At 39.3% G+C, this 26,116-nt stretch overlaps 2 protein-coding genes across 2 annotated transcripts in view; one reads left to right on the forward strand and one right to left on the reverse strand.

Annotated features, from left to right (window-relative positions):
• Positions 1-480: 480 nt before the first annotated feature.
• Positions 481-26,024, reverse strand: RAB22A (RAB22A, member RAS oncogene family). The gene is made up of 7 exons (XM_006271756.4): positions 25,942-26,024; positions 24,127-24,206; positions 17,253-17,334; positions 12,403-12,474; positions 12,198-12,304; positions 9,914-10,023; positions 481-9,247 (listed from the first exon to the last, which is right to left on the reverse strand). Exons 1-7 carry the CDS (start codon positions 25,975-25,977, stop codon positions 9,150-9,152), a joined length of 585 nt encoding a protein of 194 aa, XP_006271818.1. The 5' UTR covers positions 25,978-26,024; the 3' UTR covers positions 481-9,149.
• Positions 25,976-26,116, forward strand: part of LOC102565812 (serine/threonine-protein phosphatase 4 regulatory subunit 1) — a 32,704-nt gene continuing 32,563 nt past the window's right edge. The window contains exon 1 of the mRNA XM_019484493.2: positions 25,976-26,078. Within this exon, the coding sequence (XP_019340038.1) occupies positions 25,976-26,078 (103 nt within the window). The remainder of the gene's footprint in view (positions 26,079-26,116) is intronic.

The following is a 26,116-nucleotide window of genomic DNA, read 5'->3' on the forward strand; positions in this document are numbered from 1 at the left end:
TATAAAACTATTTTAAAAAGCCTATTCTATCCAGTCAAAATGAACAGCCCAACCCAAACAATACTCCTGAGAGTCTGACTGGAAAAATACATTACAAGCAACCCATTTAACAGCCTAACACTGGCAGAAGTTTGTCACGTCCTGGAGTTGATGAGCTGCAGTTTCCTACAAGTTAGTTTACAAGTGAACATTAGACAGAAGCTGCATATTTTCATCTTTGCCATTTGTCTTTTCCCTTTTCCACAAGCATATCTTGTTTGTTCCTACGTGCACCTGTGCCAGGAAGCCTTCTACTTCTGACTGATAAATGAGAGGTGCCAGATTCTTTCTAGAAATTAGATATTCAAAGTGTTACTTATGGCTTTCCCCGTCTTGAGGTATTTCCTATAACTCCTTTCCTGCACATTGTCCTTGACGCATACCTATTATTTTTGAAGACTGGGACAGTTAGAGAAATATTGAAGAAATAAAGCAATCACATTTATAAACAAAGCATTTTTATTAATAAAATGTTTACACCTTTTTTGCACAATACATCAACCTGGTAGTGATTCAGCATGTTATTACACTAAAAAAGTTGGTTATGAAGGCTTAAGCTGAAACAAAGCAGTTTACAATATGCTCAACAAAATATCTTTGTTTGCAGATTATGTGCTATGTGGGGAATGTAACAATTCAAACAAGAGAGAGAGATCATAAGTCTAGTTTTCCTCATCAGCATCTACAAACCAACAATACAGACATACTGTGTACACTCTCAGGACCAGCCCAAGAGAAGACTGTAAAAAAAGAAGAAAAAAAAAAAAAAGAAAAAAAATCAAGTCTCAGAACATTCATAAGCTTGGCAATTCATCATTACAATATTTTATCACTAGTAAACAGGCTACATTTCATGCAATGAAGTAATGGTTGTAAGTCTGTGCGGTATACAGTGTTATAAATGCTTCTGTAACTGTGAGCGGCTTAAGTTTTATTTTAACAGATGCTATATTAAGAAGGCACCGACCTTTTAACCTTTGCACCAAATTAACCCAATATAGTATTTTAGAAGGCAGAACTTAAGAAGAACTAGAATTGCTGGTACAAAGGTTAATTTTTTTCCTTTTTTTTTTTTAAATGCAGACAAATACTTGTTACATTGCAAGAGCTATATGTTTATCAAGATTATTACATCTGTGCCTAAATCACTGGAACTTAAATGCCATAATTTATTTTTAAGCTAAAAAATTAAGACACATGGAATGATTTTTCTCCATTTTTAAGTAGGGGGAAAAAAATGCCAAAATAGAAAAAAAAATTCCGCTTAGGTTTTTATTCCATTTCTATCACTGTTTCAGTGAGCACAGAGCCCAAGTTCAATATCTCAGCCTCGATATCCTGTATTAAATGAGTTAATCTCCTATTCTTGAAGTCTTAACTGAACCTAGCAAAAGTCAAGTCAACCCAGGTGAATAATTCATTAGGCTTTTGTCATCACCCTGGTATGATGTAGTAGATGCATCTTGCCTGCTATGTTTTCATGACTGTTCCACAAGGCTGTACTAACAAGTTACCATTTGGTTTACAAATATTTGCTGTAATGGCAGATGCTTGTAAGAATCTTGAGAACAAAGGAAAAAAGACTTGTTACCTCTTCCGATCTGAATCCAGTCAGGAAGCACAGAACAAGTTGTCAGGGAATCAGAATTAGCTTAATAACATAGGACATGCACATCACAGAATGAGTAACTAAACAAGGCACGGACAAAGAGGGGATAGAGTGTGTTCACAAGCAACAACTGAATAGAGTATGACGGGAAAAATAAAGTTAAGGCAGCGAATGGATAGAGAGAAAAGTGGGGCTTATATCTAATGCTAGGAGAGAGTGTCAAATTGTACATATGCAAAAAAGGAACGAAACAAATAAATTCAACAGTCTATAATAAAAAGAAATACCTTTACGTAGTTTGAGAGGCAATTGGTTACTTTGCCACAATACATGAAGTAAGCTTTGATTCAGAAATATAAGACTCCCACTGCCAAGTTCTTGGATGACATAACAAGGAAGTCAGGATTGCTCCTTTGGGGAGGGTGCCAAATCCAGCAATTGTTTGGGAAGAAGAGTCATTTATCATTCCCCTTTTGTGGAGGATTCAACAGGTGCAAAGGGATACAATGCAGCCACCCATTTCACATGTAAAGATACAGTCAACCTGAAGCCTAGTCAAAATTTTATTGTTTTTTTTATTAGATAGTACTAGCCTTGCTACAAGTTCTGGCACCACTGCCATTTTCAGTAATACTCAGAATTCAAGGGCATACTATTCCAGAGAATTTTCCAAGAATGTGACCACTCCATAACTGGGTACCTACACAGAGACTGAGCTCTCTTGAAAAACCTGACCCTAGATTCACAATCTAAGATTTGGGAAATCAAACCCTACATTGCCCTCACATTATGGGATCTACCATTACAGTCTTCTAAAAGCCTGCATTTCAAGCAAGGGTTTCAGATTAAAGCTTTCTACTTTTAGATTTCTAGATCTCTTAGGAAATCTTGGAGAGGATGGTCAATCGGAGACCCTGGACAAAGTTTGGGAGGGTCAAAACAGGATAACCAAATCTGGCACTTTTGTTTCCAGCTGGAAATATCTGCATTGATTTTTTTCAAAGATCCAAAGGATCAGAAGGCATTTTTCTGAAATAAGCATTGGTAACTGAGGACCTGAAAAATGTTGGCACCCAGTTGTTAGCCAAGAAAAGAAACAGAAAAATCACTGTTTCAAACTTGGTTCTTTCTGCAGGTTGGAGCCACTTGACAGGACATCTGCCATCATTCTTTTGCCAGCAAGAGATCAGCTGACATAACAGGTCTTTCATCTAGAAGCCATGTTTTTATTTCTACCTTCAATATCCAATGACATTACATGCCAACAGCTCATTTCTGCATGCAATAAGGTTTTCTTCTTGCTTAATAAAACGTATAGCCGGGGATGTGGTAGGAACATTCTGTCAGTTTTCTGTAGAGTTTTATGCTGAGTTTCTAAGTAGTTTGGTTTTAGACACATTGGCTGCTTGTAGATGTAAAAAAGCGGTGCTTTACTTGAGCACGCTGAGTCCAGCACATGCCCAGAAGAGGTATTGCACTAGTTGGACCTGGCTCACCCCAAATCTGTATAGAACAGGTGCTTCAATGGGACTTTTTTGGTACTTTTGTCCAATAGTGATATTAGATAAAAGTGCCAAAAATCCCCACAGAAGCACCCGATCTATACATATGCTGCAGAGCCAGGTCAAAGTAACATGCTGCTTCTCCCAGTAAAGCACGTTTTTTTTAAAACATCTACAAACAGCTATAGTTCTCATTTTCAGCGAGTAACTACAGCTGCATAAAAATGCACGAAGAAAGCCTACTCTTGGCAATTTCAGGATACTAAGAGTATACATATATCTGTTTAGTTCTCATTTCTGGATTTCTGGTCTTGGGATGACTAATGAACTGGTTTTTTAAAGCTTCCAATAGCTTAGAAAGGAACCCTGAAGTTCTTTGAACAAATAAGATAGTCAGGAATGATGTAGGTAACAATAAACCAGTAAACAATCCATACTCTTGTAATTTTTTAATATTTCCTTTGATTTTTTATACTTGTTTAGTTTTTGCCATTTATAAGATAGATTTACTAAAGGAGTAGCAGTCCAAGCAGTACAGACAGTCTCACTCCTGTAAATTAGCAATTCCTAAGATAGTCCATGCAGATTGCTGATCCAACACATGAAAAATAGAACATCATGTTTCTCAACGGAGCACTATGGACAGTTTCACCAAGAAGAGAAGCCATCCAAACAACATCGATTAGGTTTCTTTGCCCCTTCAAAATCTTAAATATTTTATACAATGTTCATTACTGGTAATGTTAAATAAGGAAGTTTAGACTTAACATCTTCATGGAATACAGATATTCAACCTGAATAATTACTTTCTGCAACTAAAGGGAAGGGTTTAGCATATACAAAGGATGGCTTCTTCCTGATGAGCTGGACAGTGAACAATGAATGACCATTCTCTTGCTCCATTTAAAGGATTTGATTTCCAAAACTCTAGAGGGACATTTTAACTTTTCCTGCAGCTAGTCCCTCTCAAGGTAAGTAAAACATTCACATTAAATAGCCTTATAGTAACATTTTTTGGTGTTATGTACATCCAATTTCACATCAAGATTTTTGTTTTGCCTAAGATTTCTGTCAAATGTCTTATCCTGGAACACTTCATGCAAACAGTTTAGCCTCAACTAACTTCAAGAGAAGCGAAGGCCTACATTGATTTAAAGCTGAAGAAAGGCAAGACAAGCAGTTGATTTCCGGAAAAAAAAAAAAAGAGGTGTTTTTCTAATAAATTCTAGCAAATACCTTAGGAATCTTAACTTATTGGCATCAACAGTTGCTTTATATCTCAAGAGAATTCCAACTCCAACTTGCTAAGAAAATTTTCAATTTGGCCTCCCCTTCAAGTTTCTGCCTTCTGCTGAAGCAAACTGATAAGTTATTCCATTAAAGGTTTAATGGAACCCAGTCAACATGTACATAACATGTGGTAATGCTACATACAGCAGAGAAGCAATTTCTACTCGTATATTGAGGACTTACATCAGCTTGTTGTAATGAGGAGCAAAAATCTTGTGCATTCGGGAGCGTGCATATCCAGGCAACAACTGCTTAAGTCAAGCTACTTTTCTTTAGTTTGTACATAGTACATTTTGAAAAACAAGCAAGTCTGGAGAGAGAAAACCCTACAAGGCTATTCTTGAAAAGTGCTGATCTCCTTAACTCCAAACTTCAGAGGGAAAAAAAAAAGTGTTCTTAGACAGTGAGCTGGAAGAGTTGATGCTTATCACCTCCAAAGACCTGTCCTTTAGTTCTCTGTAAAAAGGCCAACCTTTGAAGAAATTAGCAGAGAAGCTGGTTGAGGGCAAAGTATAAGCAGCAGCAGCCAAACGTAGTACAGCATATCTGAATGAGGATGGCTTGATGAGAGAAACTGATATAATGGAATTTACAAGAAAACCACTTGGCTCTGTATCAAGTAAACAGTGAACTACATACATGTCTCTGTTCCTAAGGAGATGGTAATTCTATTTGTATTCCAGCCTCCAGATATGGCAAAGGAAATAACAAAGCTTTCTTTAGGATCAAAGAACTTACATTTCAGCATTCTGTGTTCTGACATTTCAAACAAGCATGGTCCTAATGAGTAGCTTAATCTAAAACACTTCTATAAAAGATTAACTTGGTCTGACATATTTTCCTTGTGCAATGGTGTGAGACTCAAAGTGAGATGACCCAAAAGGGACAGATATTTCCTGTCCAAGGTGGTAAAGCTACAATCTCCTCCGCTCCCTCCCCCAAACAAACAAACCAAAAACCCCAAACAAACCTACATTCAAATGCTCATTTTTTCTTAAAGTAATGCATGTATTAAACAGGCACAGTAATAAGGAAACTGGTTTGACTAGGAAGCTTACAAGCTTATACCTGCATTTTTAATTCATAGGACAATGAAGTGATAATTTAGATTATGAATGTATTTGAAGCTCCTTGATTTGCTAGCTTGCCTGAAAAATGCTCTTGATTTCTAACAGATATTCTCCCCCCCCCCCATATGATCAGCATCGGGAAACTTGCCAGATTTGCAATAACACTCTTATCCTCAAATGCTGTATCTATAAGCCTGCTAAAATCCAAGGCAAAGGATAAAATTGTATGAAAGACAGTAAAGCACCTAATGCCTTGGGCTGCTTACAGACATTAAAAAAAAATCCCCACAAGAAATGGTACTTAACTTTAAACTCTGTGCGCTCCTGTACCGAGCCCAGCACATATCCAGAAAATGCACTGTGTTAGTTTGACACAGCTCAGCCAACGTCTGTATAGATTGGGTGCTTCAGTGGAGCTTTTCTGGCACTTTTATCTAATACAGAGGTTCTCAAATTGTGGTCTGTGGACCACCACTGGTCCGCGAGCTCCATTCAGGTGGTCCATAGAAAGGTGACTTATGGCTAAAGTTACCAAACATTACACCCAACTTCCCAGAACTTTGCTCAAAAAACAGGCACATCCGCCGCATCAGAAAGGTAAGACAACTGATATTAAAAAACGAGTTGTGTGCTTTGATATGTAGAACAAAAAAAAAGTTTATTAAGTGGTCTGCCAAGACCTTTAGCAATTTTCAAGTGGTCCACGAAAAAAAAAAGTTTGAGAATCACTTATTAAAAAAGGTTGAAAACCTAGATAAGTGTACCCCTGGGGGAAGGGGGATGGCAAGTGGCGGAGCAGCTGCAGCATGGCATCTGTACGGCCCTGCTTTTGCCTCGCCCCAGCCCTACTCTGGTGAGGCAGCGGCACAGGGTGGTGGCACTCTGTCCCTGCCCGTCCCTGTGTACCCCCAGAACCTTTTCAAGGTACCCCCAGGGGTACGTGTACACCCCTGGTTGATAACCCCTGTAATAGATGATTGAACCAGATGCTGATTCAGATGTTACAGAGCCAGGTTGAACTAATGCGCCGCTTCTTCTGGTAAAGTGTGTTTTTTCTTTCCTCCATGTCTATCAGCAGCACTGGTGTAGAATTGGAAGAGAGGAATTTTCTGAAGTTCTGCCAATTCCAACAGCTTGCTGGTAGAAGCATAATACACAGAAACTATAGGAAGAAGAGACTGGAGAGACCCTGCTGCAGTATGTACGAAATCTCTCTTCATAGAGAAGCTGAAAAAATAGCGATTACTTGCAACTAAAAGAAGATAGTTTAAGGTTTATGATGGGGGGGTTAAAACAACATAAGATTATGAAAGACACATCACAAAATGATGATCTGAAGCTGACAAACATGTGAAACCTCCCCAGAACAGTTTTCTGTTGCTCTGAAAGACAGATCTCCACTACAAAAATTGCACAAGTCACAGAAGAATACAATGTTTGACAACCATTTGGACTCGCTCGGAGATCAATATGGTTTGTATACGAGCTTAAGTGGATAACCACATCTACAGTTTCTTAACTGAAGGATGTTAGGGCAAGATTTTCAAACAAATTAGGCAGTTTTGTGACTGCTGCTGTGCAAATACTTCAAGTAGTTATTATTATAATTATTAGGTATATAATTACACACATTAGTTTAACTGCTTAAAAAATAATCAGGCCCAAAGAACAAGGTTACCCAGCATAGTAGTAACATTTTTTAAAGTTTTGTAAAAGATATGATATAACATTGTAACTAAAGTCTATAGTTGCATATTTGGTTCTAATGTTACAAAGATTTCAGCCATATTATGTATTAGATGTGAATGCTGCACATAAGAACATAGTTTTGTCTTTATTGTAATGTTCCATTTGGGCCATTTTTTTCTGCAGGGGCTTCAAACCAGCTACGATTTATATGCATGCAACACGATCTGCATGCACAAAAACCTTATTTGCAAAAGCAAACAGCATATCTATACAATTGCAAACAGATGTGCACCTAAAAGTCCCCACAATTCATTAAAGCCTATTAATTGCATTCAGAATATGCTTTATATCACTGTTAGAATTCAACTGTTTTATTTAAGAATAGCTTTGAAACAGGGCTCTGAAATAACAACTTAGTCTGAAATAAGCCGTTTCATTACCTATATATTCTTTCTAAATTTTCTTCAGCCCAAATAACTGGGATGGTAGAATGCCAAATCAAAAATTAAGAACAAATATCATAAAAATGGCTTTAAGATTAATATTAAAATCTAAAAAAAGTATTTTACATATTTGAGTTTATTAAAATGTTCTCTCTCAAGAGAGAGATGTTTCCTACCACAGCTGGCAGGAGTCTAAAAATAAATAATGAAAATAGCATAATAGGGTATTGTCAATTCATAGCTTAATATAAAATGTACTAAAACACCACAACATAAGCTAAAAGCTGATATTCTTAAAACAAAAATAAGGGTTGGGCAAGGCCCAGGAGCCAAGAGGTAACGATCTACGCTACCATGCATGACTTGATTTGGTTCCCTGTTTACATTTTTTGCTTACAAGCCAGCAGGGTCTGGGTGCACTGCAGGTACAAGTTGCCCGATGGGCAGGTCTTCTGCTGCACCAACGGCAATCTCAACTGGCCTTATCAAGGAGAAATTCAGCTGTGGTCAGAAGAGAGGGACAGGCAGCTTTCCTTTGGAAGAGGTCACTGACTGGGGTACAAGACCTCACAGGCAAGGATAGACTAGCTGGAGATTCCCAGGACTCTATCCATGAGTGAAGAATGGAAGGAGGAAAGGAAACTGATTTCTTGACTGCTTTTACATAATTTATAATACTTTAGGCAGTGGTCTCATAAATATAGTATTAACATTTTACACGTGCTAAGCAATTAAAAGCTTTCCCTATAATCCTTAAGTCTTAACAGAACTCTTGACAGCATCCGTTATCAGTCAGTCAGTTATGGTTTAGAGTTTCACCTAAGTTTGCTTTATTTTAAACAAAGTTGCCTATAAACAACATATTAATGTTTAAGTGATTAAGTCAGCATGAAAAGGTAAGATTGTCTGTGGTTTAAAATCTGTTGTTTGCTTATTTTTTTAATATCCTACAATATCATTAAATAAAAAGTGCAAATTGGGATTTGGGGACTGGAGGGACTGTTTCTTCATTACCCTTTTTTAGTAACTTATTCTGTAGTGGTCTAATAGCAACTGTCTCATACTTTGGATTAGCTATAATTACATTTAAAACAATGGCAAAGGAAAGCAGAATTGCCTTATGACTAAATTTTAAGCTTCACTGCTGCTCCCATTCCCAAAGACCCTCAAAAAGTGCTCATTTCCCTTTTTAGAAAGCATTACAAAGTCTTGATTATAAACTATTAAGTATTTCAGTCCTACCATCCACATACTGAAATTCATTTCAAGCAAGGCCATACATATGACGATGGATTCCCTTTTAATACATGAGATATTATGTGTTGTAAGTAAACAGGCTGACATTATCATGATTGTAGTCTCTTCTGCAAGCCTATACATGTCAGATGAACTGGTCCACGAACATCAGGCAGATAAGAATTTAAGACCAGCAGTATGTACCCAACATGAACTATCAACTTCCAAGACCACCTACTGTATAAACAAGTCTGATTTCTTAAAGGATAAGTCAACAACAGCTGCGTTTTGTCACTGATGGCTGTCTTCTAAGTTTGAAACCTTTACTGCTAGATTGGGGGTTGGTATCAGTTGATGGAATTCTACGACCTATGAAGAGGGAGGAGGGAAGAAGAGAGACATTTATAGCAAGTTAGTCTCAAGAATTAGCATACGCTTACAAAATATTTTCTCTTCATTCTGTCTTTCAAGAACAAAGGTACATATTATATTATGGGTATGATGTATATGAGAAAATATGATAATAAGCATGTGATAAGTGTGCAACTGCTAATCCATTAACTAATTCAAACGAGGATTGCAATGCATTTTTAAAACCGTTATGTTGTGTTTTCCAAAACTTCCCCTTTCATGTGCATGTAAGTTGTGACACGTCTTTTACAGGTTTTGATATCTCCTATGCCGTTTCCTTCACTCATCCTTCAGTGACCTTGAAGTACTAAATTCAAACATTCAACAACAGATACAGTAAGATGACACTGACTTCTAACAGCAGTGCCCTGCTTGCTATTTATCCAGCAGAGTGGGTGATCATAATGGGTTTAGAATCTCTGAGCAGAAGCCGTTAGAGGTTATAAAATGACATGAAACTAGCAGCTCATCTTGCATTCTTGAATCCCTATCCACTGGTGACAAACATGAAGCCAAGATACTCTTGGCAGCAGAATTATAGACTGAATACAGCAATCTAACTTTCTGCTTTGGCATCCCTTAAAGAAAAATAAAACCACAGATTTTAATTACAGAAATACTTACTAATTTCTATAAAGAGTTCATTTATGTTTATTGCATTTTTTGCACTGGTCTCTACAAATATTGCATGGATGGAATCTGCATAGTCTTTAGCATCTTTTTCCATGACTTCCCTAAAAAAAGAAAACAAAACATTGTGAATAAAAAAAGACATTTTCTTAATTTTAGGAAACAGATTAAGCAACTATAATCATTACATTAATAGAAAATTCAGCAAGTAATTTTGCATCTACTGCTTTGAACCACATTACTCATAGAAGGACCAATTCCTCTATTTTTTTTTTTTTATGTAGTCACTTAACACTTGTTTATGGTATTTTGTTAAGTAGGCAGCATCATAATATGAAGTAAACCACTGCTACCACGTTTCATCTAAGAAGTGTGAATGAAATAGCTTCTGAGTGCTAATCTGTGGTTGGCCATCAGGAGGTGTTTTTCTAAAAAAAAAAAAAGACACTTGGCACATCTACACAAGGTGCTTTACTGTGCAGTAGTCTAATCTATTGTGCAGCAAAATTTCACTGTTTACACATGCACAGCATTTACTGTGCAGTAGATTAGTCTACTGCATGGTTGGCTACTACTTGTAGATACAGGTAGATTAACCGTGCAGTAGCTACTGTGCAGCAGTGTATGTGTAGACAGCTGACAGAGCAAATTGCTCCTGGTCAGCCTAGGCAGTAGGGGAATAGGAAACTGTCTTCTCCCCCAGCAGCTGTTCCCAGGGTTGGGAAACGGCTGGTGGGGGAGGGGTAAATTTCCCAGCAGATCAGGACACAGGACTGGAAGAAAGCTGCCCCAAACCCGAAACAGCTCCCCCTGTTCTCCCAGAGCCTAGGCCTGAACTGGGTGCTCTCTGCCAGCCTGAAGCTGGCACCTAGGGAAGCTTGGAGCTCCCCCTGGCTGTTGTAGGGGGACAGAACAGGACAGGAGTAGCCCTGGACTGAACTGCTCCCATCAAAAGCAAAATTTGCTCCCGACAGGTGCACATATAGATATGCTCCCAGGAAAAAAACTTACTGCACAGTTTTACTATGCAGTAAGCTGTTTTACTACGCAGTAAGCTTACAGTGCATTAACAGCACGCGTAGATGTGCCCACTGTCTATAAAACTGTGGGTGTTACTTACACTATCCACTTGAGCAACAGGAACCCCAAAGCTACTAACAAGCTATGCATGATGCTACACTGCACAGAATCTCTGCTGAAATGTAAATTCAAGTGAAACACATTAAAATGTAAAGGATAATAAAAAGTTTAGATTGTACAGATCAACAGAGGCAGGACAGGAGTTTCCCCACAGGAATCTTAGCCAGTTCCACATTTCTGATATGAATTCCAAGCCTCACATTTAACAAACACATGCAGAAATTACTACATATGTTCATGTTGACTTTAAATTCCCTGATACTGCAAAACTAAATGGTGGAACTTTTACTGTTACATAAATGTATTACTGACTCGTTATTTTTGCAATCAACTGTCTAAACCCACTCCTTGTTAGAATTTAGTATCTTTTCAGAGTCCTTAGATCAGACCTAGAATGCTCCAGGCACATATAGGTTCAGTCTCCCGAAAGAATGAAAACTTGTTGTTCATGCTCAGTATAATTTGCAAATATAGTTTCAACATTCTTCTCTCCCACCTCCGATTTTAGCCAAAGATGAACTCCTCAGACAAGTCTTCACATTTATCCGTTCTGAAACTAAATGTGTACGCTGAGGTTTAAAATAGTCATCCCCAGCAAAAACAAAATCTAACATTTTGAAAATGTGTGTTCTGGGGGTACTAAATAAAGGTGGGTGTGAGAGCAGGTACTTTTCCCTACCTGTCCAGAAAACAAGAATCTAAACTCATCTCTTTTCTAGGTTTGGCTTTATTAACTGAGACTTCAGCAATGGGTTCAAACCATCTCAAAAGCATAACTACTGCTAGAACCCTTCCTGAGGCCTTCTTGGCCAACACCTCCAGATCCACTTCCCTCAGATCCATGCCCACTGTGTTTTATATTCTGGTGCAATAAAAAGGCATCTGAGTTTGGGTGTTGACAAAAATCCACTGAACCCTTGTCTGGCAGGACCAGTCTTTGCTAAAAGGATACGGTACAGCAGTCTGATATTACGAGCCTTTTACAAAATGCTCTAGTTTAAAGACCTTGCATATTGAAATGACAGTACATCCCTCAAAGTCTCCTAATATTCCTGAAATTTTTTAAATTAACAAATACTTAGTACTGGTAGTTTAAACCAGATGTTAAACCAGCACTGAACTGTCAGTAGTTATTTACCTTACATCATTAAGGTCACATTTATTTCCTGCAATGGCTACAACAATGTTTGGTGGTCCATGTTGTCGAAGCTCTTTCACCCAGTTCTTCAAAGTTGCGAAAGTTTCCTGATATCAGAAAGGGAGAGGAAATTAAGAGTCAGGATCTCCTCATTTAAAAACAAGCAAAAGTTCGTAAAATGATGTTACAAACTACATTTTCTTACCTCTTTTGTGATGTCATAAACTATGATAGCTGCTGCTGACCCTCGATAGTACATTGGTGCTAAAGCACGGAACTGCAAGATGAAAACAGAATGGCTTGACACTAGGCCTGAGACCACGTAGGTCAGTGACCAATTAATCAAGTTGCTACTACTCTCATAGAAAACTTATTTTTACATTTAAATAGGCTGGCTGCAAGCAACAAGTTTCCTGTGAAGCAGAGTTAGATAAGGACAATTTGGCAAATGTATGTTGATACTACTGACACATTCCACTGTAACAAAGCAATTAATGAAATTTCTCAGTCCAGATTAAAGCCCCAGATTCAAAAAAGGATCTATAGATTTTTACATTAGGTACAGATTTCAGCATGAGTATCTAATTCTGAACACTGGGGAAGAAGAAGGCTGGTCAGAATGGAATACTTTTATTCTTTGTGAAAGTAAATAGAAAACTAAGTTAAAGAAAAATAGCATATGCTACTGATAGCGAAGGGTTAAAAAACTATGAGTCAAGACCCCAAAAACCCATAGAACCAGTGTAAGAGATTCATGAAAACACAAAACTGAACAGATGCTTCTGTTTTTTTCAAGTGTATCTCTTCAACAACAAATGTTGAATACCTATCAAAAAGAAAAAACAGCAGAAGTCTCACAATTACCTTGTAGTTGCTATTAATTCTCAAGATTGTGAATTTTGGAATGCTTGGTGTATGTTTGCCTATAATATAAAGATAACTCCAACATGTTCATAAGAATATGCCTTTTTGAATTCGTAAGAGATCATAATGGTCTAAAGAATGTGACTGGCACTTTTTCAATACATTAGAAGAATTTTAATACTGTTTCTAAAAAACTGATAGATTAGAAATAGGTAACTAATTTAAACACTGAGAAGTATCAGGAGAGGAACAAAATAATTAACTGAAACTTAAATGCAATTTTTGATTTATGAAACTTCTATATTGACATATGCATACTTTGCAATAAGGCCATGAAAAAATAAAATTATAAAGAAAGCATGGCTTTTCACAAAGACTTTGTTGCTTCTAATAAAATGCCAATTTATTTTTTTGGTTAACATAATTCAGTTGACAGCATTTCAATAAATCCTTAAAAATCCAGTGCATTTACACCTGGCTTACAAAATTGTTTTGAGAGTAAGCTTGTATACAAAGTTCATGGGTGAGAAGAGAGATTATGGGAGTGCAGTCAGCGCATCTTAGAGAAGTGTAATACAAGGGGAAGGGGGGTGGAAATAAGTATTTAAGATGCAAGGAGAAACATATTTGGTAAACCACTACTTGGATTAGTTGACAACCTGGCTTTTTTATTCCTATTTATACTGGGTAATACCCTATTTCATTTGCAAATCTTGCATTACCCTCATTTCCTGTCTGCTAACACTTAGATACTTTTTTCCACCTAAGAACAGTCAGAGGATAGAATACATTTTCTCTTTACCAAAACAGATGTTACCAGAAAAATTCAATTTTCTTTTTGCTGTCGGTTCAAAGAGTCTAGTTTTCTTGCCCTGCAGGGCAATTCTGATTTGAACCCTAACGTAGAATTGCCAGCAAGAGTCAACATAATCATGAGAATTTGTCAACAGAGGGGTTAGATAACAAGGCTGAAACTCTGACAGTGGCAGAAAGAAATGTTGTACTGTCCATAGGCAAAGAAAAAAAACCAAAACACAGTTGCTTTTGGCACTTGAGCATATGAAGTGTTAGGTTTAAGGGAGAGTGATCCAAATGAAAGCTACCATCAGAATGAGGACTGGAATGGAAGCTATCACCAGGAGAGATGGAATAATCAAATTTGGTGATGACCAGCTGGTGACCACCTAACTAATTAATATATTTTGCATTTCAGCTCCAAGAAATTATGAAGCCATAAAAAACAGTTCTAGAATGAGCTGTTGACAGGTAGGTGGGAGGAAAAATTGGGAGCAAAATCCCTGCTCTATGAAAGTTAATACAAGTTTTACCATAGCCTTCAATAGCATTAGAACGTCACTTGCTCTCCACAGATGAATATAGACAATTCATGGCAAACTGTGAAGTGGACTATGAACTAGTACATATTAGACATAGAAGGAACACAACCTATTTTTTTTTAATTAAGAACTCAAGCTGGTCTTATTGATCATTTGAAAAGGCAGAATTAGAGTTCATAAGGGAATTCTACTTTTCTTATCCCTACTGTGTGCATAGCAAAAGCAAGGGGCGGGGGAGGATGCGAGAGATCAGCAGGGATCAGGGTTTTCTGTTTGCCATGGAAAAAATGTGAATTTTCTCCGTTAAGGAAAAACACGGTGGGCTCAGGGCTCCCCGCTCTGCTGCCCTCCCCGCAGGGCTCCTGTGGCCCAGGGGGTAGAACCTGTTGCAGGAGGACAGAGCAGGGTGGGAAGTTTGCTGCTGCTGTTGGGAGCTTCACGTTGGACATGCTGCCATGGCGAGATGTCCCCTGCCTACCCAGAAGCAGTGGGGGGCATAACTCCATGCAACCATTGCCACTGGGCATGGCTGGCGCAGTGCTTCCGGCACTGAGCCTCTCCACCCTCCTGCACTGGGTCCTACCTACTGAACCATGGAGGCTGCCCACATCCTCTGCTCCCATGGGCAGCAGCTGGGGTTTGGGTGCCACTGTTTGGGGAGCAGGGGGATGCAGACCCTGTAGCCCTGGCAGCTCAGGTCCCCCTCTGGTAGGGCTGGGAGGGGAGGGGAGGGGGACGAGGGGATCATGACTGAGGGGCATTGGCAGGGCTGGGGGGAGGGACAATGGCACGGGCAGGGCACCAGCATATCAGGGCTGTTCAGTGCCACAAAGAGGGTGAGGGAGAGGGGTGGTGGGAGAGGGAAGACAGCTGCAGCCATATCTAATCCTGAGGACTGAAGGGGACAGGGGGAGCTCTGATTTTCTATGATTAAAAACTAAAATCAAATACCAAAAATACATAGGTATTTAGAATTTATTTTATTATAATGATGGAAGCACTAGTAGGCTTCCAAATTGCTTTAAAATTGTAAGCATCAATAAAACATTGCATTCAACTGATGCACCCCCCCCATCATGGTGTTTAATTTTAATCCTGGAAAAATGCAGATGGGGTGGGGGTTAATCTGAGAATTTGTGCTTTTTAAACAGAGAAAACCAGGATCCCTGGTGATTGGTAAGCTTACAGGAGCAATAGCTATAGCTGTTAGGAGTACTTTTGATGGAAGCGTAGGAAAGGACATAACTGAAGAGCTATTCGGATCCCCTTTTAAAGTGTCAGAGCCTTGTTTCTTCTTTCCTATTGTCCCCAAATGTATCTTGCTGCCAAAGTGACCCCTTACACTTCAGGAGTATGGAAGAAGTAGTCTACAGAATTTGCAACTTAGTCAAGAGGTGGGAGATAATGTCCGTCTTTCTTCCACCCCACTAAAATGTCATATAACTTGCACAGAAAAAATAAAGTGTCATGCCATGCTTAAGACGGAAAAGAGGAAACATGCACTTGACACAAGCTCACAGTAGCAATTGCCAGTCATTTACAGACATGCTTGCTCACAGACTGCTGTAATTTGGATGAAGCGTAGTACATTCTTCCACTGCTTGCAAACATGATTAAAATGAACAGAATGGAACTCCAATACATAATGGAAGTCCTTTGCCAAATGGTTTCAGACATGTTTATAAAACATTATGCAAAAGAGCACCAGTCTAGCAATTCACATTTCACTTCTCAGGAAAGGATCATACATAAACATTTGAAAGCGCAGAGGGGTGTCAATTTAAGACCAACTCTCTCTTGCATTTACCCTTCCAGAGTCCAAAGCTTTATCTGAGACAACACACTCATAGCTACACCTTCTTTTCTACCGCCTGTAGTCCGTAAGTAACAAAGTTATTTGCAGCACAAAGACACTTCTTTTCAACCTCCTTTTTAACTTGAGTTTGTGAGGCTTTGTTTTAAACCAGCTACCCTTTTGAATAGTTTTGCTGCATGCTCTCAAAGCTGTACCCCTCTTCAGATAAAATTCCTAAAAAGATTATTAAAGTTTGTTCTTTAAGAAAAAAAAGTCTTCCTGACAGGCACCTCCACTATTAAATTAGAAACAAGGTACGTTTAAAAGTCAGTTTTACTTTTTACTAGTAATGCAGTTTGAAATCCAAGGTGTGAACATTTAAGTACCAACCTTGTCAGTACTTAAATATCCATGTAATTTGTACTTATTAAACAGTTCCAAACATTGAATTGAACTGGACTGCTCACATCAGTAAAGTGCATAAATTCATAGAATTAAAGTCTCGCTTTGTACAATGAAACTGGGCTCATACATTTCATTTTATAATTATCATATGCCAAGAGTTTTGCTGGTGAAAGATACTATAAATCAATATTTAAAAGCAAGTAAAAATGCTTTCAAGAAAGCAAGCTATTACCTTTAGGCTTGCAAAATCCCCCAGTTTGCTTTCCTCTTGGCAATGTCCCTTCGAACAGAAACCTGTTTTTTACACTATCCTTATCTTTGGTTTCCTCTTTAGTACCCTTCTAGCTTGTAACTATCCTTCGTATAGTATTTTGTCCAAAATTGTGCTCCAGACCCAGGTGCAGTCTCAGTAAGCTTTCCACTTCTATAAAGATGTTAGAAAATATGAAAATACCCTATATTATATAAATTACTTTCCCTAGGAAAGACAGTAAATCAAAATGAAAGATAACTCATTCCATTAGAATCCATGCAGATTTGTCTCCAAAGTACTGTGAAAGAATCAGGCAAGAAAACAAACGTTAACATAAATAACTAGCAGAATCAGATGACACTGAATCCTCCAAAATGATGGAAAACAACATTTCTACTTACTCGCTCCTGTCCAGCTGTATCCCAGATTAGGAATTTATGCAGCTCATTTTGGTACTGCACAGTCTTGGTCATAAAGGATGCTCTGAGAAGTTCAAGGTTTTCAGAATACAAATATAAGTAAAATATAGTTCAAATACACAGCTCCCTTTTTATATATAAAATGCCAAACAATATATATCTTCATGGTATATTAATATATAACAACATTTTCCTCTATTTTTTAAAAAGTGAAGTGCTTTTTATCATGCATAAAAACAATGAAGACCGTCACACATACAGGCTGAAATTAATTCCAAGCAGCAGGCCCGAAAGGTGAGACTAGTAACCTATACAGAGGATGGAATTCACCCAATTTAGTATGCCAGAACATAGAGGGGAGAAGTCTGGTAAACAAACCTGCACCACCTTCCTCCCTAGCTTCCTAATGAAGCTATAGGAGACGTAGGGATGCGCTGCCAAAGAAGATAGCATTTTTCATATCTCGTACTCCACCACAAGATACACAAAACACCCCTAAATACATATAGAAATTAAAGGAGATATTGCAGGCAGTCCATATGGGAGCCCTTCATTACTGTACTAGCCTCTTCAAAATCTTAGTCACCAACCAGTTTCATTTATTGCTCTCTCACTAGGGAGTAGCAGAGTGGACACAAAATACAGAGAAGTCCCTGCTAACCTTCCCATTTAATTTTGATGAGGTTATGGGAATAAAGCAGTGGAGAGCGAAGCCCTCAAGCGCACTTTCCTATCAGTGTATCTTGATGTCTGTAAATCCCTGCCATTCCCAGAAAATGCATTATATAGTTTCATCAAGCACTGCATTGTGTGTATGGGACCCCTCTAGTGCCACCACCCAAGCATATTAAACAACATTATTTTAGGAGAATTTCCTACTTTGCTGCTCTGTGAGGAACCTAAACATCTCCTGCAGGGGTAGGGTATAACTCCTGAAACCTAATGCTGGAAATGTGAAACAGTTCTCAACACTCCTATAAGTTTTCAGTGTCATCTGCTCTTTCAGCAGAAACATTACGTTGAGTGATGCAAACTAAGAGACCAACAGTAGGGGTGCACTGATAGAGATTTTGGGGGCCAATACCGACAGCCAGGGCCATCTCTGGGGTGGAGGCGAATCAGGGCAACTGCCCCAGGCCTTGCATGTTGGAGGGCCCCACAGACATTGCTGTACAAGCTCTGCTGCAGCTGCTGGCTCTGTGCTCTGGCCGCTCACCACCCTGCCCTCCCACCCCTCCCCCCGCTCCAGCCGCTTGCCACCGCCCAGCCCCCGCACACTCCTAGGGCCTGCTCTGCAGATAGCTGATTTTTAAGGAGGCATATCAGCTGATACCAATCCAATCTGAGATACAGTTGCGTGCAGCTGGGAAGTCTGTTGTGGTGGAAGGGGAGGGAAGGGATGTGTGGGAGGGTGGAGATCAAGGTCCCTGTGGTGAGGGAGGGAGTGGGGCTGGGGCAGGCGATGCCCAACTGGGGTGGGGCGTGGGACAGAGCCACAGTTCATCTGGGGGGGTGGCTCCTGCTGCTGAGTGCACCCCAGGAGGGCAGGCATGTGCCCCTGGATCTGCATGGGGTGGGGCAGGGTGGGCTGAAGCTGTGGGGCTGGGACCACGGCTGCGCAGGGCTCTTCCCAGCAGGGGCTGGGCCTGGCTGCCACAGCTCCTGTCCCACACTCCCTCCCTCACTGTGGGGGGCATTGATCTGCCCCCCTATGCCCCTTCCACCACAAGAGGCTTACCAGCTGCACAGAGCTCTCCAAGCTGCATATGTTCTGCACAGGCATTTAATCGGGCAAATTACTGACCACATCAGGCCAATTTCTGATACAATTAATTTTCTTTATATTGGTGCCAATCTGATATTGGACCGATGTATCAGCGTACCTCTAACCAACAGGGTTTTGTTTTTTTAAATTATTCTTTTTGTAGCGTGTGTGTTCTGTTAATGGTTTAAACTTATTTTTGACCTTTTCAAATACTGAATACTTAGAAAACAAGGCAGACAGGAACTAGGGACTCAAATACACAATATGAACTACGAAGTCTGCAAGACATGTGAAGCTGCCTTCAGATAGCCTGATGAGAAAGCTTATTAGGTAAAGGTCTTTGGTAACTCACTATTAAAGCAAATGGACCCTGATAAGGTGTCAGACAAATATTTTTTTTCTTTTTAAATGTTTAGCATGAAAAATAAAGGCCCGATTCCTGCTATGAGCTTTGTGCAGAATTCAAGACCTACACAAGGGTAGAGACCCATTGAAGTTAGTGGTCCACTAGCCAAGGTCTTGTATATTATGACGGCAAATTTGTGCATGTGAGCTGATAAGTGCTACAGAAATGTCTATTGGGAGATAAATAATATCATCCTTAGAGCAGAAGTTGAACAGCATCCAGTAAACACAGTACAGGTCCACACAATGAACCATAAGGCTAAGACAAAATATTGATTAGCTTTTGATTAAGTAAGCATTGTCCATCCTGAGTACTGAACAAGGCATGGGCTCAAAACAAGATAGCATGTGATCACATAAAGCGGGGGTTGGCAACCTACGGCCATCACAACCTTTGGATCCAGCCTGAGGATGTCATGTTTCAATGTTGTGGGCACTCTCTGTGCCACTGCAGGGACAACTGGTGGTAGTGGAAGAATCCTGAACATGCAACTGCACACTCATCTCTGTCCCAGAGGTTAGAGGGCCTGCAGCCAAAAAAGGTTGCCTACCTCAGCATAAAACGTTGAAATTTCAGGGAATGTCCAGCTTTGCCTCAGTTGTTCTGCACTGGACCATCTGCAATAACTGTATCAACTTTGTGAGCCAACTGGCTCAAGCGTGTTCAAGACCAAATCTCTGGAAATGTTACTGATCATGTGATAAGTGCAAGTTTTCAAACGGCATAATTTTGCCAAATTTGGGCAGTTTATCACGGCAACAAAAATGACATCCTCAACCCAATGGATGTCCCTCTAACAAACTTCATGCTCGGTTTCCAAAGTATGGAACATCACAACTATTATGTTACTGCAATTTTTTTAAACCTGAGCAAAATACTATATTTCCCCCTACAACCCTGTACTGAATCATTCTGGCTCAAACTTTACAAAAAACATTCAGCCTAAAGCAAACACCTGCCATTACAATTTTTAGTCTAAGTGGTTAAACTCTGGAAACATACAAGCAACTTTAAACAGGGTTGTACAATCCGAAGTATCAGGCAATATTATCAGCGTTGCTACTAATCAGGCTTATGAATAAGTCAGATTTTATCTTTTTAAGCTTATTTCTAAGAAAAGCCTCACATCTCAATATTACCTTGAAACTTTGTTATTTCAGTCAGTCATCTGACCATGATTTACCCAGTTTTTTCAGAAAAGGCAAGTAGCAGAACCATTTTTATTTAGAGGCATGCATTAGTATGTTAAAGCTTAGTCTAAAGTATGAATTCTCATGCAACAGATATTAACTAATTCTGGATTTTAAATATTCAGCCATACTGTAATACCAGTTTGAGCTCAGTGTTTTATAAGAAACTGATTTTACTGAACCTAAATTAATTTTAATGCTACCAAGATTCATTTTGAGAGATTCCACGGAAAAAGTTAGGTTTTAAGTGGTCATAACCCAACCATTGCAGATCTGCAACTGTGCTAATGTACAAGAAAAAAAGCTATAGAAGTCCATTTTTATGCTCGTTATTATATAAAGTAAATTCAAAAGTGAAAAATAACTTACTTAATCTAAATGTAAAGTAGTTTATTATTAAAAATGGGAATTCTGTCTTTATGAAAAACCCATTTCTGGCTTTCATTCATTATCATAATTAGCTTTACTATAATATGGCTTTGTTTTGACAAAGAAAAAACTAGGAAAGATGGCTTAAAAAAAAAAAAAAAAAAATCAAGCCTTACCTATAACTCTAGTTACATCAGTGATATGGGGAACAGCTTTTTAAAATGTTCTGTTGACAGAGTTTAGACATACACTTACATATTGCTGGAGGAGAGTTTATTAAGATTACAAAGACTTACTCATAAAAATTAAATGGATAAATTAATTCACATTACATCGACCCTGAAGTTTAAGGTCTGAATTTGCTGGTTAACACAGAAGTGAATTATGGAGTTGTATGTCCTTCATTGAAAACGCTCAATTCCCAGTTCTAGGCAGAGTTAACAAATGTGTCTCAGATGCCCTTGGTTACTGACATGATTTATGTGCAGGGCAGCAGCCGCTTGAGAAGCTAGGAGTCAAAGCACATAAGCTTGTAAAGATCAGTTGAGACACTGAAGGTTGTAAGACAGTGTGGTATGTGAACCACTGATGTAATAAGCTTCCCACAGCCAACTTCTACTAAGCACCTGCGTGTCAGCTAAATATTCTGAATTTGATAAGGCTAGTTCCATGTAAACCTTCGTATTAATTCGATAGGGAAGTAAACACAATTTAAATGTGAAAAAGAAGTTTCTCATTAGGTGAAATGCTGATTAAAAAAAAAAAAAATCAGGACTTTGAACTATGAGTATTTCTGGAGTTTCAGATAGCTACCAGGTATTCAAAAGATACTCTGGAATTAGAACTACATTGTCTGGGTGATTTCTCTCAGCCAACTAGCATCCTCTGACCTGGCTTGAGCTTCAGGCATATTGTCAGTTTTATAAAGACACTCAAAAAAGCAGATACTTCATGATCTAGATAGATCTCAGGATCCAGCCTAGTAGAACAATTTGTGCTTATCCTGATGATGCTAAAGCTTAGAATGCATGCCTGGTTTCTGTACCTATTCGTGTAAGTTACTTTGAAATTAGTTTTTCATGAATGTTTATGCCAGTTAGACTTGATTACTAAGTATATGGAGGAAGGTTATAAGAATGTCTCTCAAACGTCTTAGAGAATACTGACAAAGCCACTGGGTTGTAAATATTGCTGTAAAATACAGTCCTCTGCAACTACTTTTGAATTTAGTATATATTTTGCCACTTACTGTGATCAGTCAATAATTCTGCAGACCTAAATTTAGCCAGGAAGTGAAGACAGTCTATAAATAACAGTAGTTTCAAAATGAACTTATTTAAATTTTTTGGAGTATGCAGTGTATAGGAACTTCCTACATCTGTTTCGAGAAGTTCTGGTGCATACACCCATACTAGTTTTCAGCAACAAACTATACCAACATGATATCAAGTCTTGAGACTACTTTAAAGGAGATGTATTAGAAATTGATGTCTCACAGAGTCGTTACTTCAAGAGGCCAGGCTAAGCATTTGACCCCAATCCTACTGCCAAATTCAAAATACGGTTCTGTTCTCTGTACAACCCCAGATCACCTTCATTGCTATAGTATGGAGCACTCTGCAGTGATACATTAAATGATATAACCAACTTCCATCATGAGTGGTTTGCACCCTCTCATCCTCTCCTTCCCCACTGGAAAGAACTGGGTGCACATTTTAAAAATATATGCTGCTATATGTTCATATCAGAGAAGGCAAAGTGGAAAAACACTGCCCCTGAAGTTGATGGTAAGATTCATGATGGTCTTTGATCAGTTCTTTTATTGGCAGAGATGAGCTTTGTCTTATGGTTAAAAAAAATACAATATATTTTGCCAAAGGAAGAAAGTTGTCAGTTAAAGCAACCACTGCAGTGCCCCAGGAGATTTTTAGATAGGCTGGGTACAGGCCAATGAACACACCAAACAAATTTGAGACTCCCTTCCCAGACTCTCTTGAGCAAAATCAGAAGGGCAGAGAGATAATGATCCTTAACACCAGTTTATGACCCTACAGGTGGGAAATCTCTTCTGTAGGTGGGCATGACACTCAGGTCTTAAGAGTCATAATCACTCATCTGACAAAAAATGATCCATCTGCTCTGAAATCTAGCTCTTGTTAATAAGGACATTAAAAAAACCTCACAATTTCTACAGAGTGTCATTCACTTAATCTAAACTTGTGCACTGTAATTTAAAACCAAGAAAAGGAAAACTAGGCATTACAAGAGGAAAAAAACCATACTTTTGATCTTTACTAACTAGTTGCAGTTATTCAATTTCACAACATTGTCTAATAAAGAGAATATTAATTGAATATCAATTTAGTTAATGAAGCTGGGACAAAGAATATTAATGCAGTTGACAAAAACGTTAATCATTGCTAATATTCAACCAGCCTTGGTAACTAACAAAAGAGAGATCTTTGGGGGTGGGTTTTTTTTTACCATTACTGTTGTAAAGCTGAAATAGCCTGATAGTTATTATAATGTTACTTTTGAAGTTTAAGAATGGTGCCTTAATGAAGTATGCTAAGTCTCACCACGAAGAAATGGTTACTGATATCTGCATCAGCAATAGAATACATGTGTTTATTCATACTCATAAAATAGGACAAGATTTTAAGCCTACTCTACTGCATAACAATGGAAACTGCAAGGGCCAGAATAGTAATTCTTAACATCTGACTTACAAATAGAAATCAGTTCTTCAAATGTATTTTCCATGTCTTATTTCTGTGTGACATTTTGCATGCCTGGCCACCAACTAACACACTAATGGAAATGGATGGCTATTCATGGGCCTGGTGATTTATATGTAAATGTGATAACTTACTGCTGATAATTAAGACATAAATGACTTGTCCAAGGCCACCTAAATCAGTGGTAGATCCAACAGTGAGTTCATGGCTCCTATTTTTTCTGTTCAAATGTTAATCTTAAACCTTCAATAAGACACATGGTCTAGATAGATTTAACATTTTACCCAAGCTAGCTAACACATGCAGGGAGTGCTTTTTGCGTGCCACTGGGGTTAAAGGATCTATTCCTCCAGCGTTTTAAGTTGCTGAAATAACTTAAGGTTCTTACCCTATTGTTGGGTTGATGTTGGGGTCGAAGCTGTCTTCTACAAATCGCCATACGATACTTGATTTGCCCACACCAGTGTCCTTAAAAAAATAAAAAAAATAAAAACACAGCAATTTCACTAGTGAAAACAAGATAGCTCTGTTAAAACACAGTATCCTCAAACAAATAGTTCTGTGATTAATTTAAAAAAACAAAACCCACTGCGTTGGAAAGTCTCTTAAGACAAAAGTTACACTGTAATGCTAGAAAGTTCTTAATACCTAGTTCAAGCGAGAGCTTTTTGTACAGGAAACAGAGAAAGCGCTTCTGCCTCATACCATTGTGTTGAAGTGTACACTTAGATGAATAAGAGATATAACATCCTACATATAAGCAGATCAATAGTGTCAAACTATTGCAAGCATTACATGTTTCAGCCTGACTCATTCAGTCGCACCCAACTTAATGAAAGGCCTTAAACATCATGCATGACATACCTGAAGTAACTTTGAAAAACAATTTTACACAGCTGCAAGTGATGCAGGAGGAGGAAGTCATTTAATTCTCAAGATGATGATCTGAGGTTTAGAAGTTCCACCGTGACAATTTAACACTATATTGCACATGTGCTTTTGAAATACTACCACAATTAAGGCTTACAAAAGATACAGCTTCCAGACTGAATACATCTAGTAAAAAAAGACGCCTAGTTGATTATAGCCCTACAAAATGTTCCATATAATGATTTAATGTACTGTAACTGGTGCATACATCCATACTAGTTTCCAGCAACAAACTATACCAACATGATAACAAGTCTTGTGACTACTTTCAAGTAGATGTATTAGAAATCAACGTTGCACAAAGTTGTTACTTCAAGAGGCCATTTGAACCCCAATCGGGGGTCGGACTCGATGATCTGCTGAGGTCCCTTCTGACCCGAGCATCTATGAAACTATCCACTTTACACTCTTTGGATGGGTAATCTAGGCCTTCCTTACATATAAGGCTTTAGGGAATATTAAGTCAACAGATATTAAGAAAAATGTATTTCAAACACTTCAACACAAATTAATTAAAAATAAATCTGTATTTTTTTCTTACTGATGATGGGTACTCAAACCATCTGACTTATGTTTTATGGCGTTTATAACCTTTCTAAAGACTTATATAAGCACATTGTTCAAGAGGAGGAAAACAAATACATCTCATGGGGGGGGTGGGGGAGAGGAGGGGATTAAAAGAGAATTTTTCTTCACCCTCCTCTTCCTCCCTTATCCCCTCCGCTCCCCAACCATTTCACAGGTGGGCCTGACACCTCACCCGAAAGCGGGCTGAGGGGGGGTCAGGGCGAGGTGGCCGCCAAAGCCTGCGAACGGGAATCACCGAGACCCCCACCGCCTGCATCCGGGTACGAGCACCGAGGGAAAAAAGATGACGTACCCGAAAATGAGGACTCTCGGCTCAAAGTACAACCCCGAAGGGAAAAAAAAAAGAAAACGTGATTGTTTCTGAGCTGGCGAACAGAGTCCAACTGGCGACGCCTCCTTGATTTCGGAGCGGGCAGAGCCCCTGTCACTGCAGCGGCTGCAGTAAACCCCGGCGGGGCTTTGGGGCCTTTGCCTTGTTGGGGGAAGGGGGGGCGTTCACCCCATCTATTCCAGGGGTAACACGTGCCCCACGCTGGGCACTGCGGGGGAAAAGGCTTGGGCAGCCCCAGGAGGGCCTGACACCTCACACGAAGGCGGGCTGAGGAGGGGTCAGAGGTCAGGGGGTCAGAGGGGCCGAGGAGCAAGCGCGGATCCCGCCGCCCCGGACCCCGCGCCCGCCACTCACCCCCAGCAGGCAAACTTTCAGCTCCCTCAGCGCCATGGCCGGGGAGGCCGCCGCCACTGCCGTCGCCGCCTTAAGGAGCCCCGCAGGCGCCGCCCAGGCGCACCATAGCCCCCTCGCGCGCCGGCCCCCGGCTACAGGTAGAGGCTCCTCCTCAGGCGCCGCGGCCCGGCCGCCA

The sequence above is a fragment of the Alligator mississippiensis genome, chromosome 9 (assembly GCF_030867095.1).
Source record: "Alligator mississippiensis isolate rAllMis1 chromosome 9, rAllMis1, whole genome shotgun sequence".
NCBI classification, from domain to species: Eukaryota; Metazoa; Chordata; order Crocodylia; family Alligatoridae; genus Alligator; species Alligator mississippiensis.

Coding starts and splice junctions, on each gene's coding strand:
- RAB22A (XM_006271756.4), bottom strand. CDS start 25,977: ATGGCGCTGAGGGAGCTGAAAGTTTGCCTGCTGGGG. Junction 24,207..25,941: donor TGAAAGTTTGCCTGCTGGGG/GTGAGTGGCGGG, acceptor TATTTTTTTAAG/GACACTGGTGTGGGCAAATC. Junction 12,305..12,402: donor TTTATGACATCACAAAAGAG/GTAAGAAAATGT, acceptor TTCTGATATCAG/GAAACTTTCGCAACTTTGAA.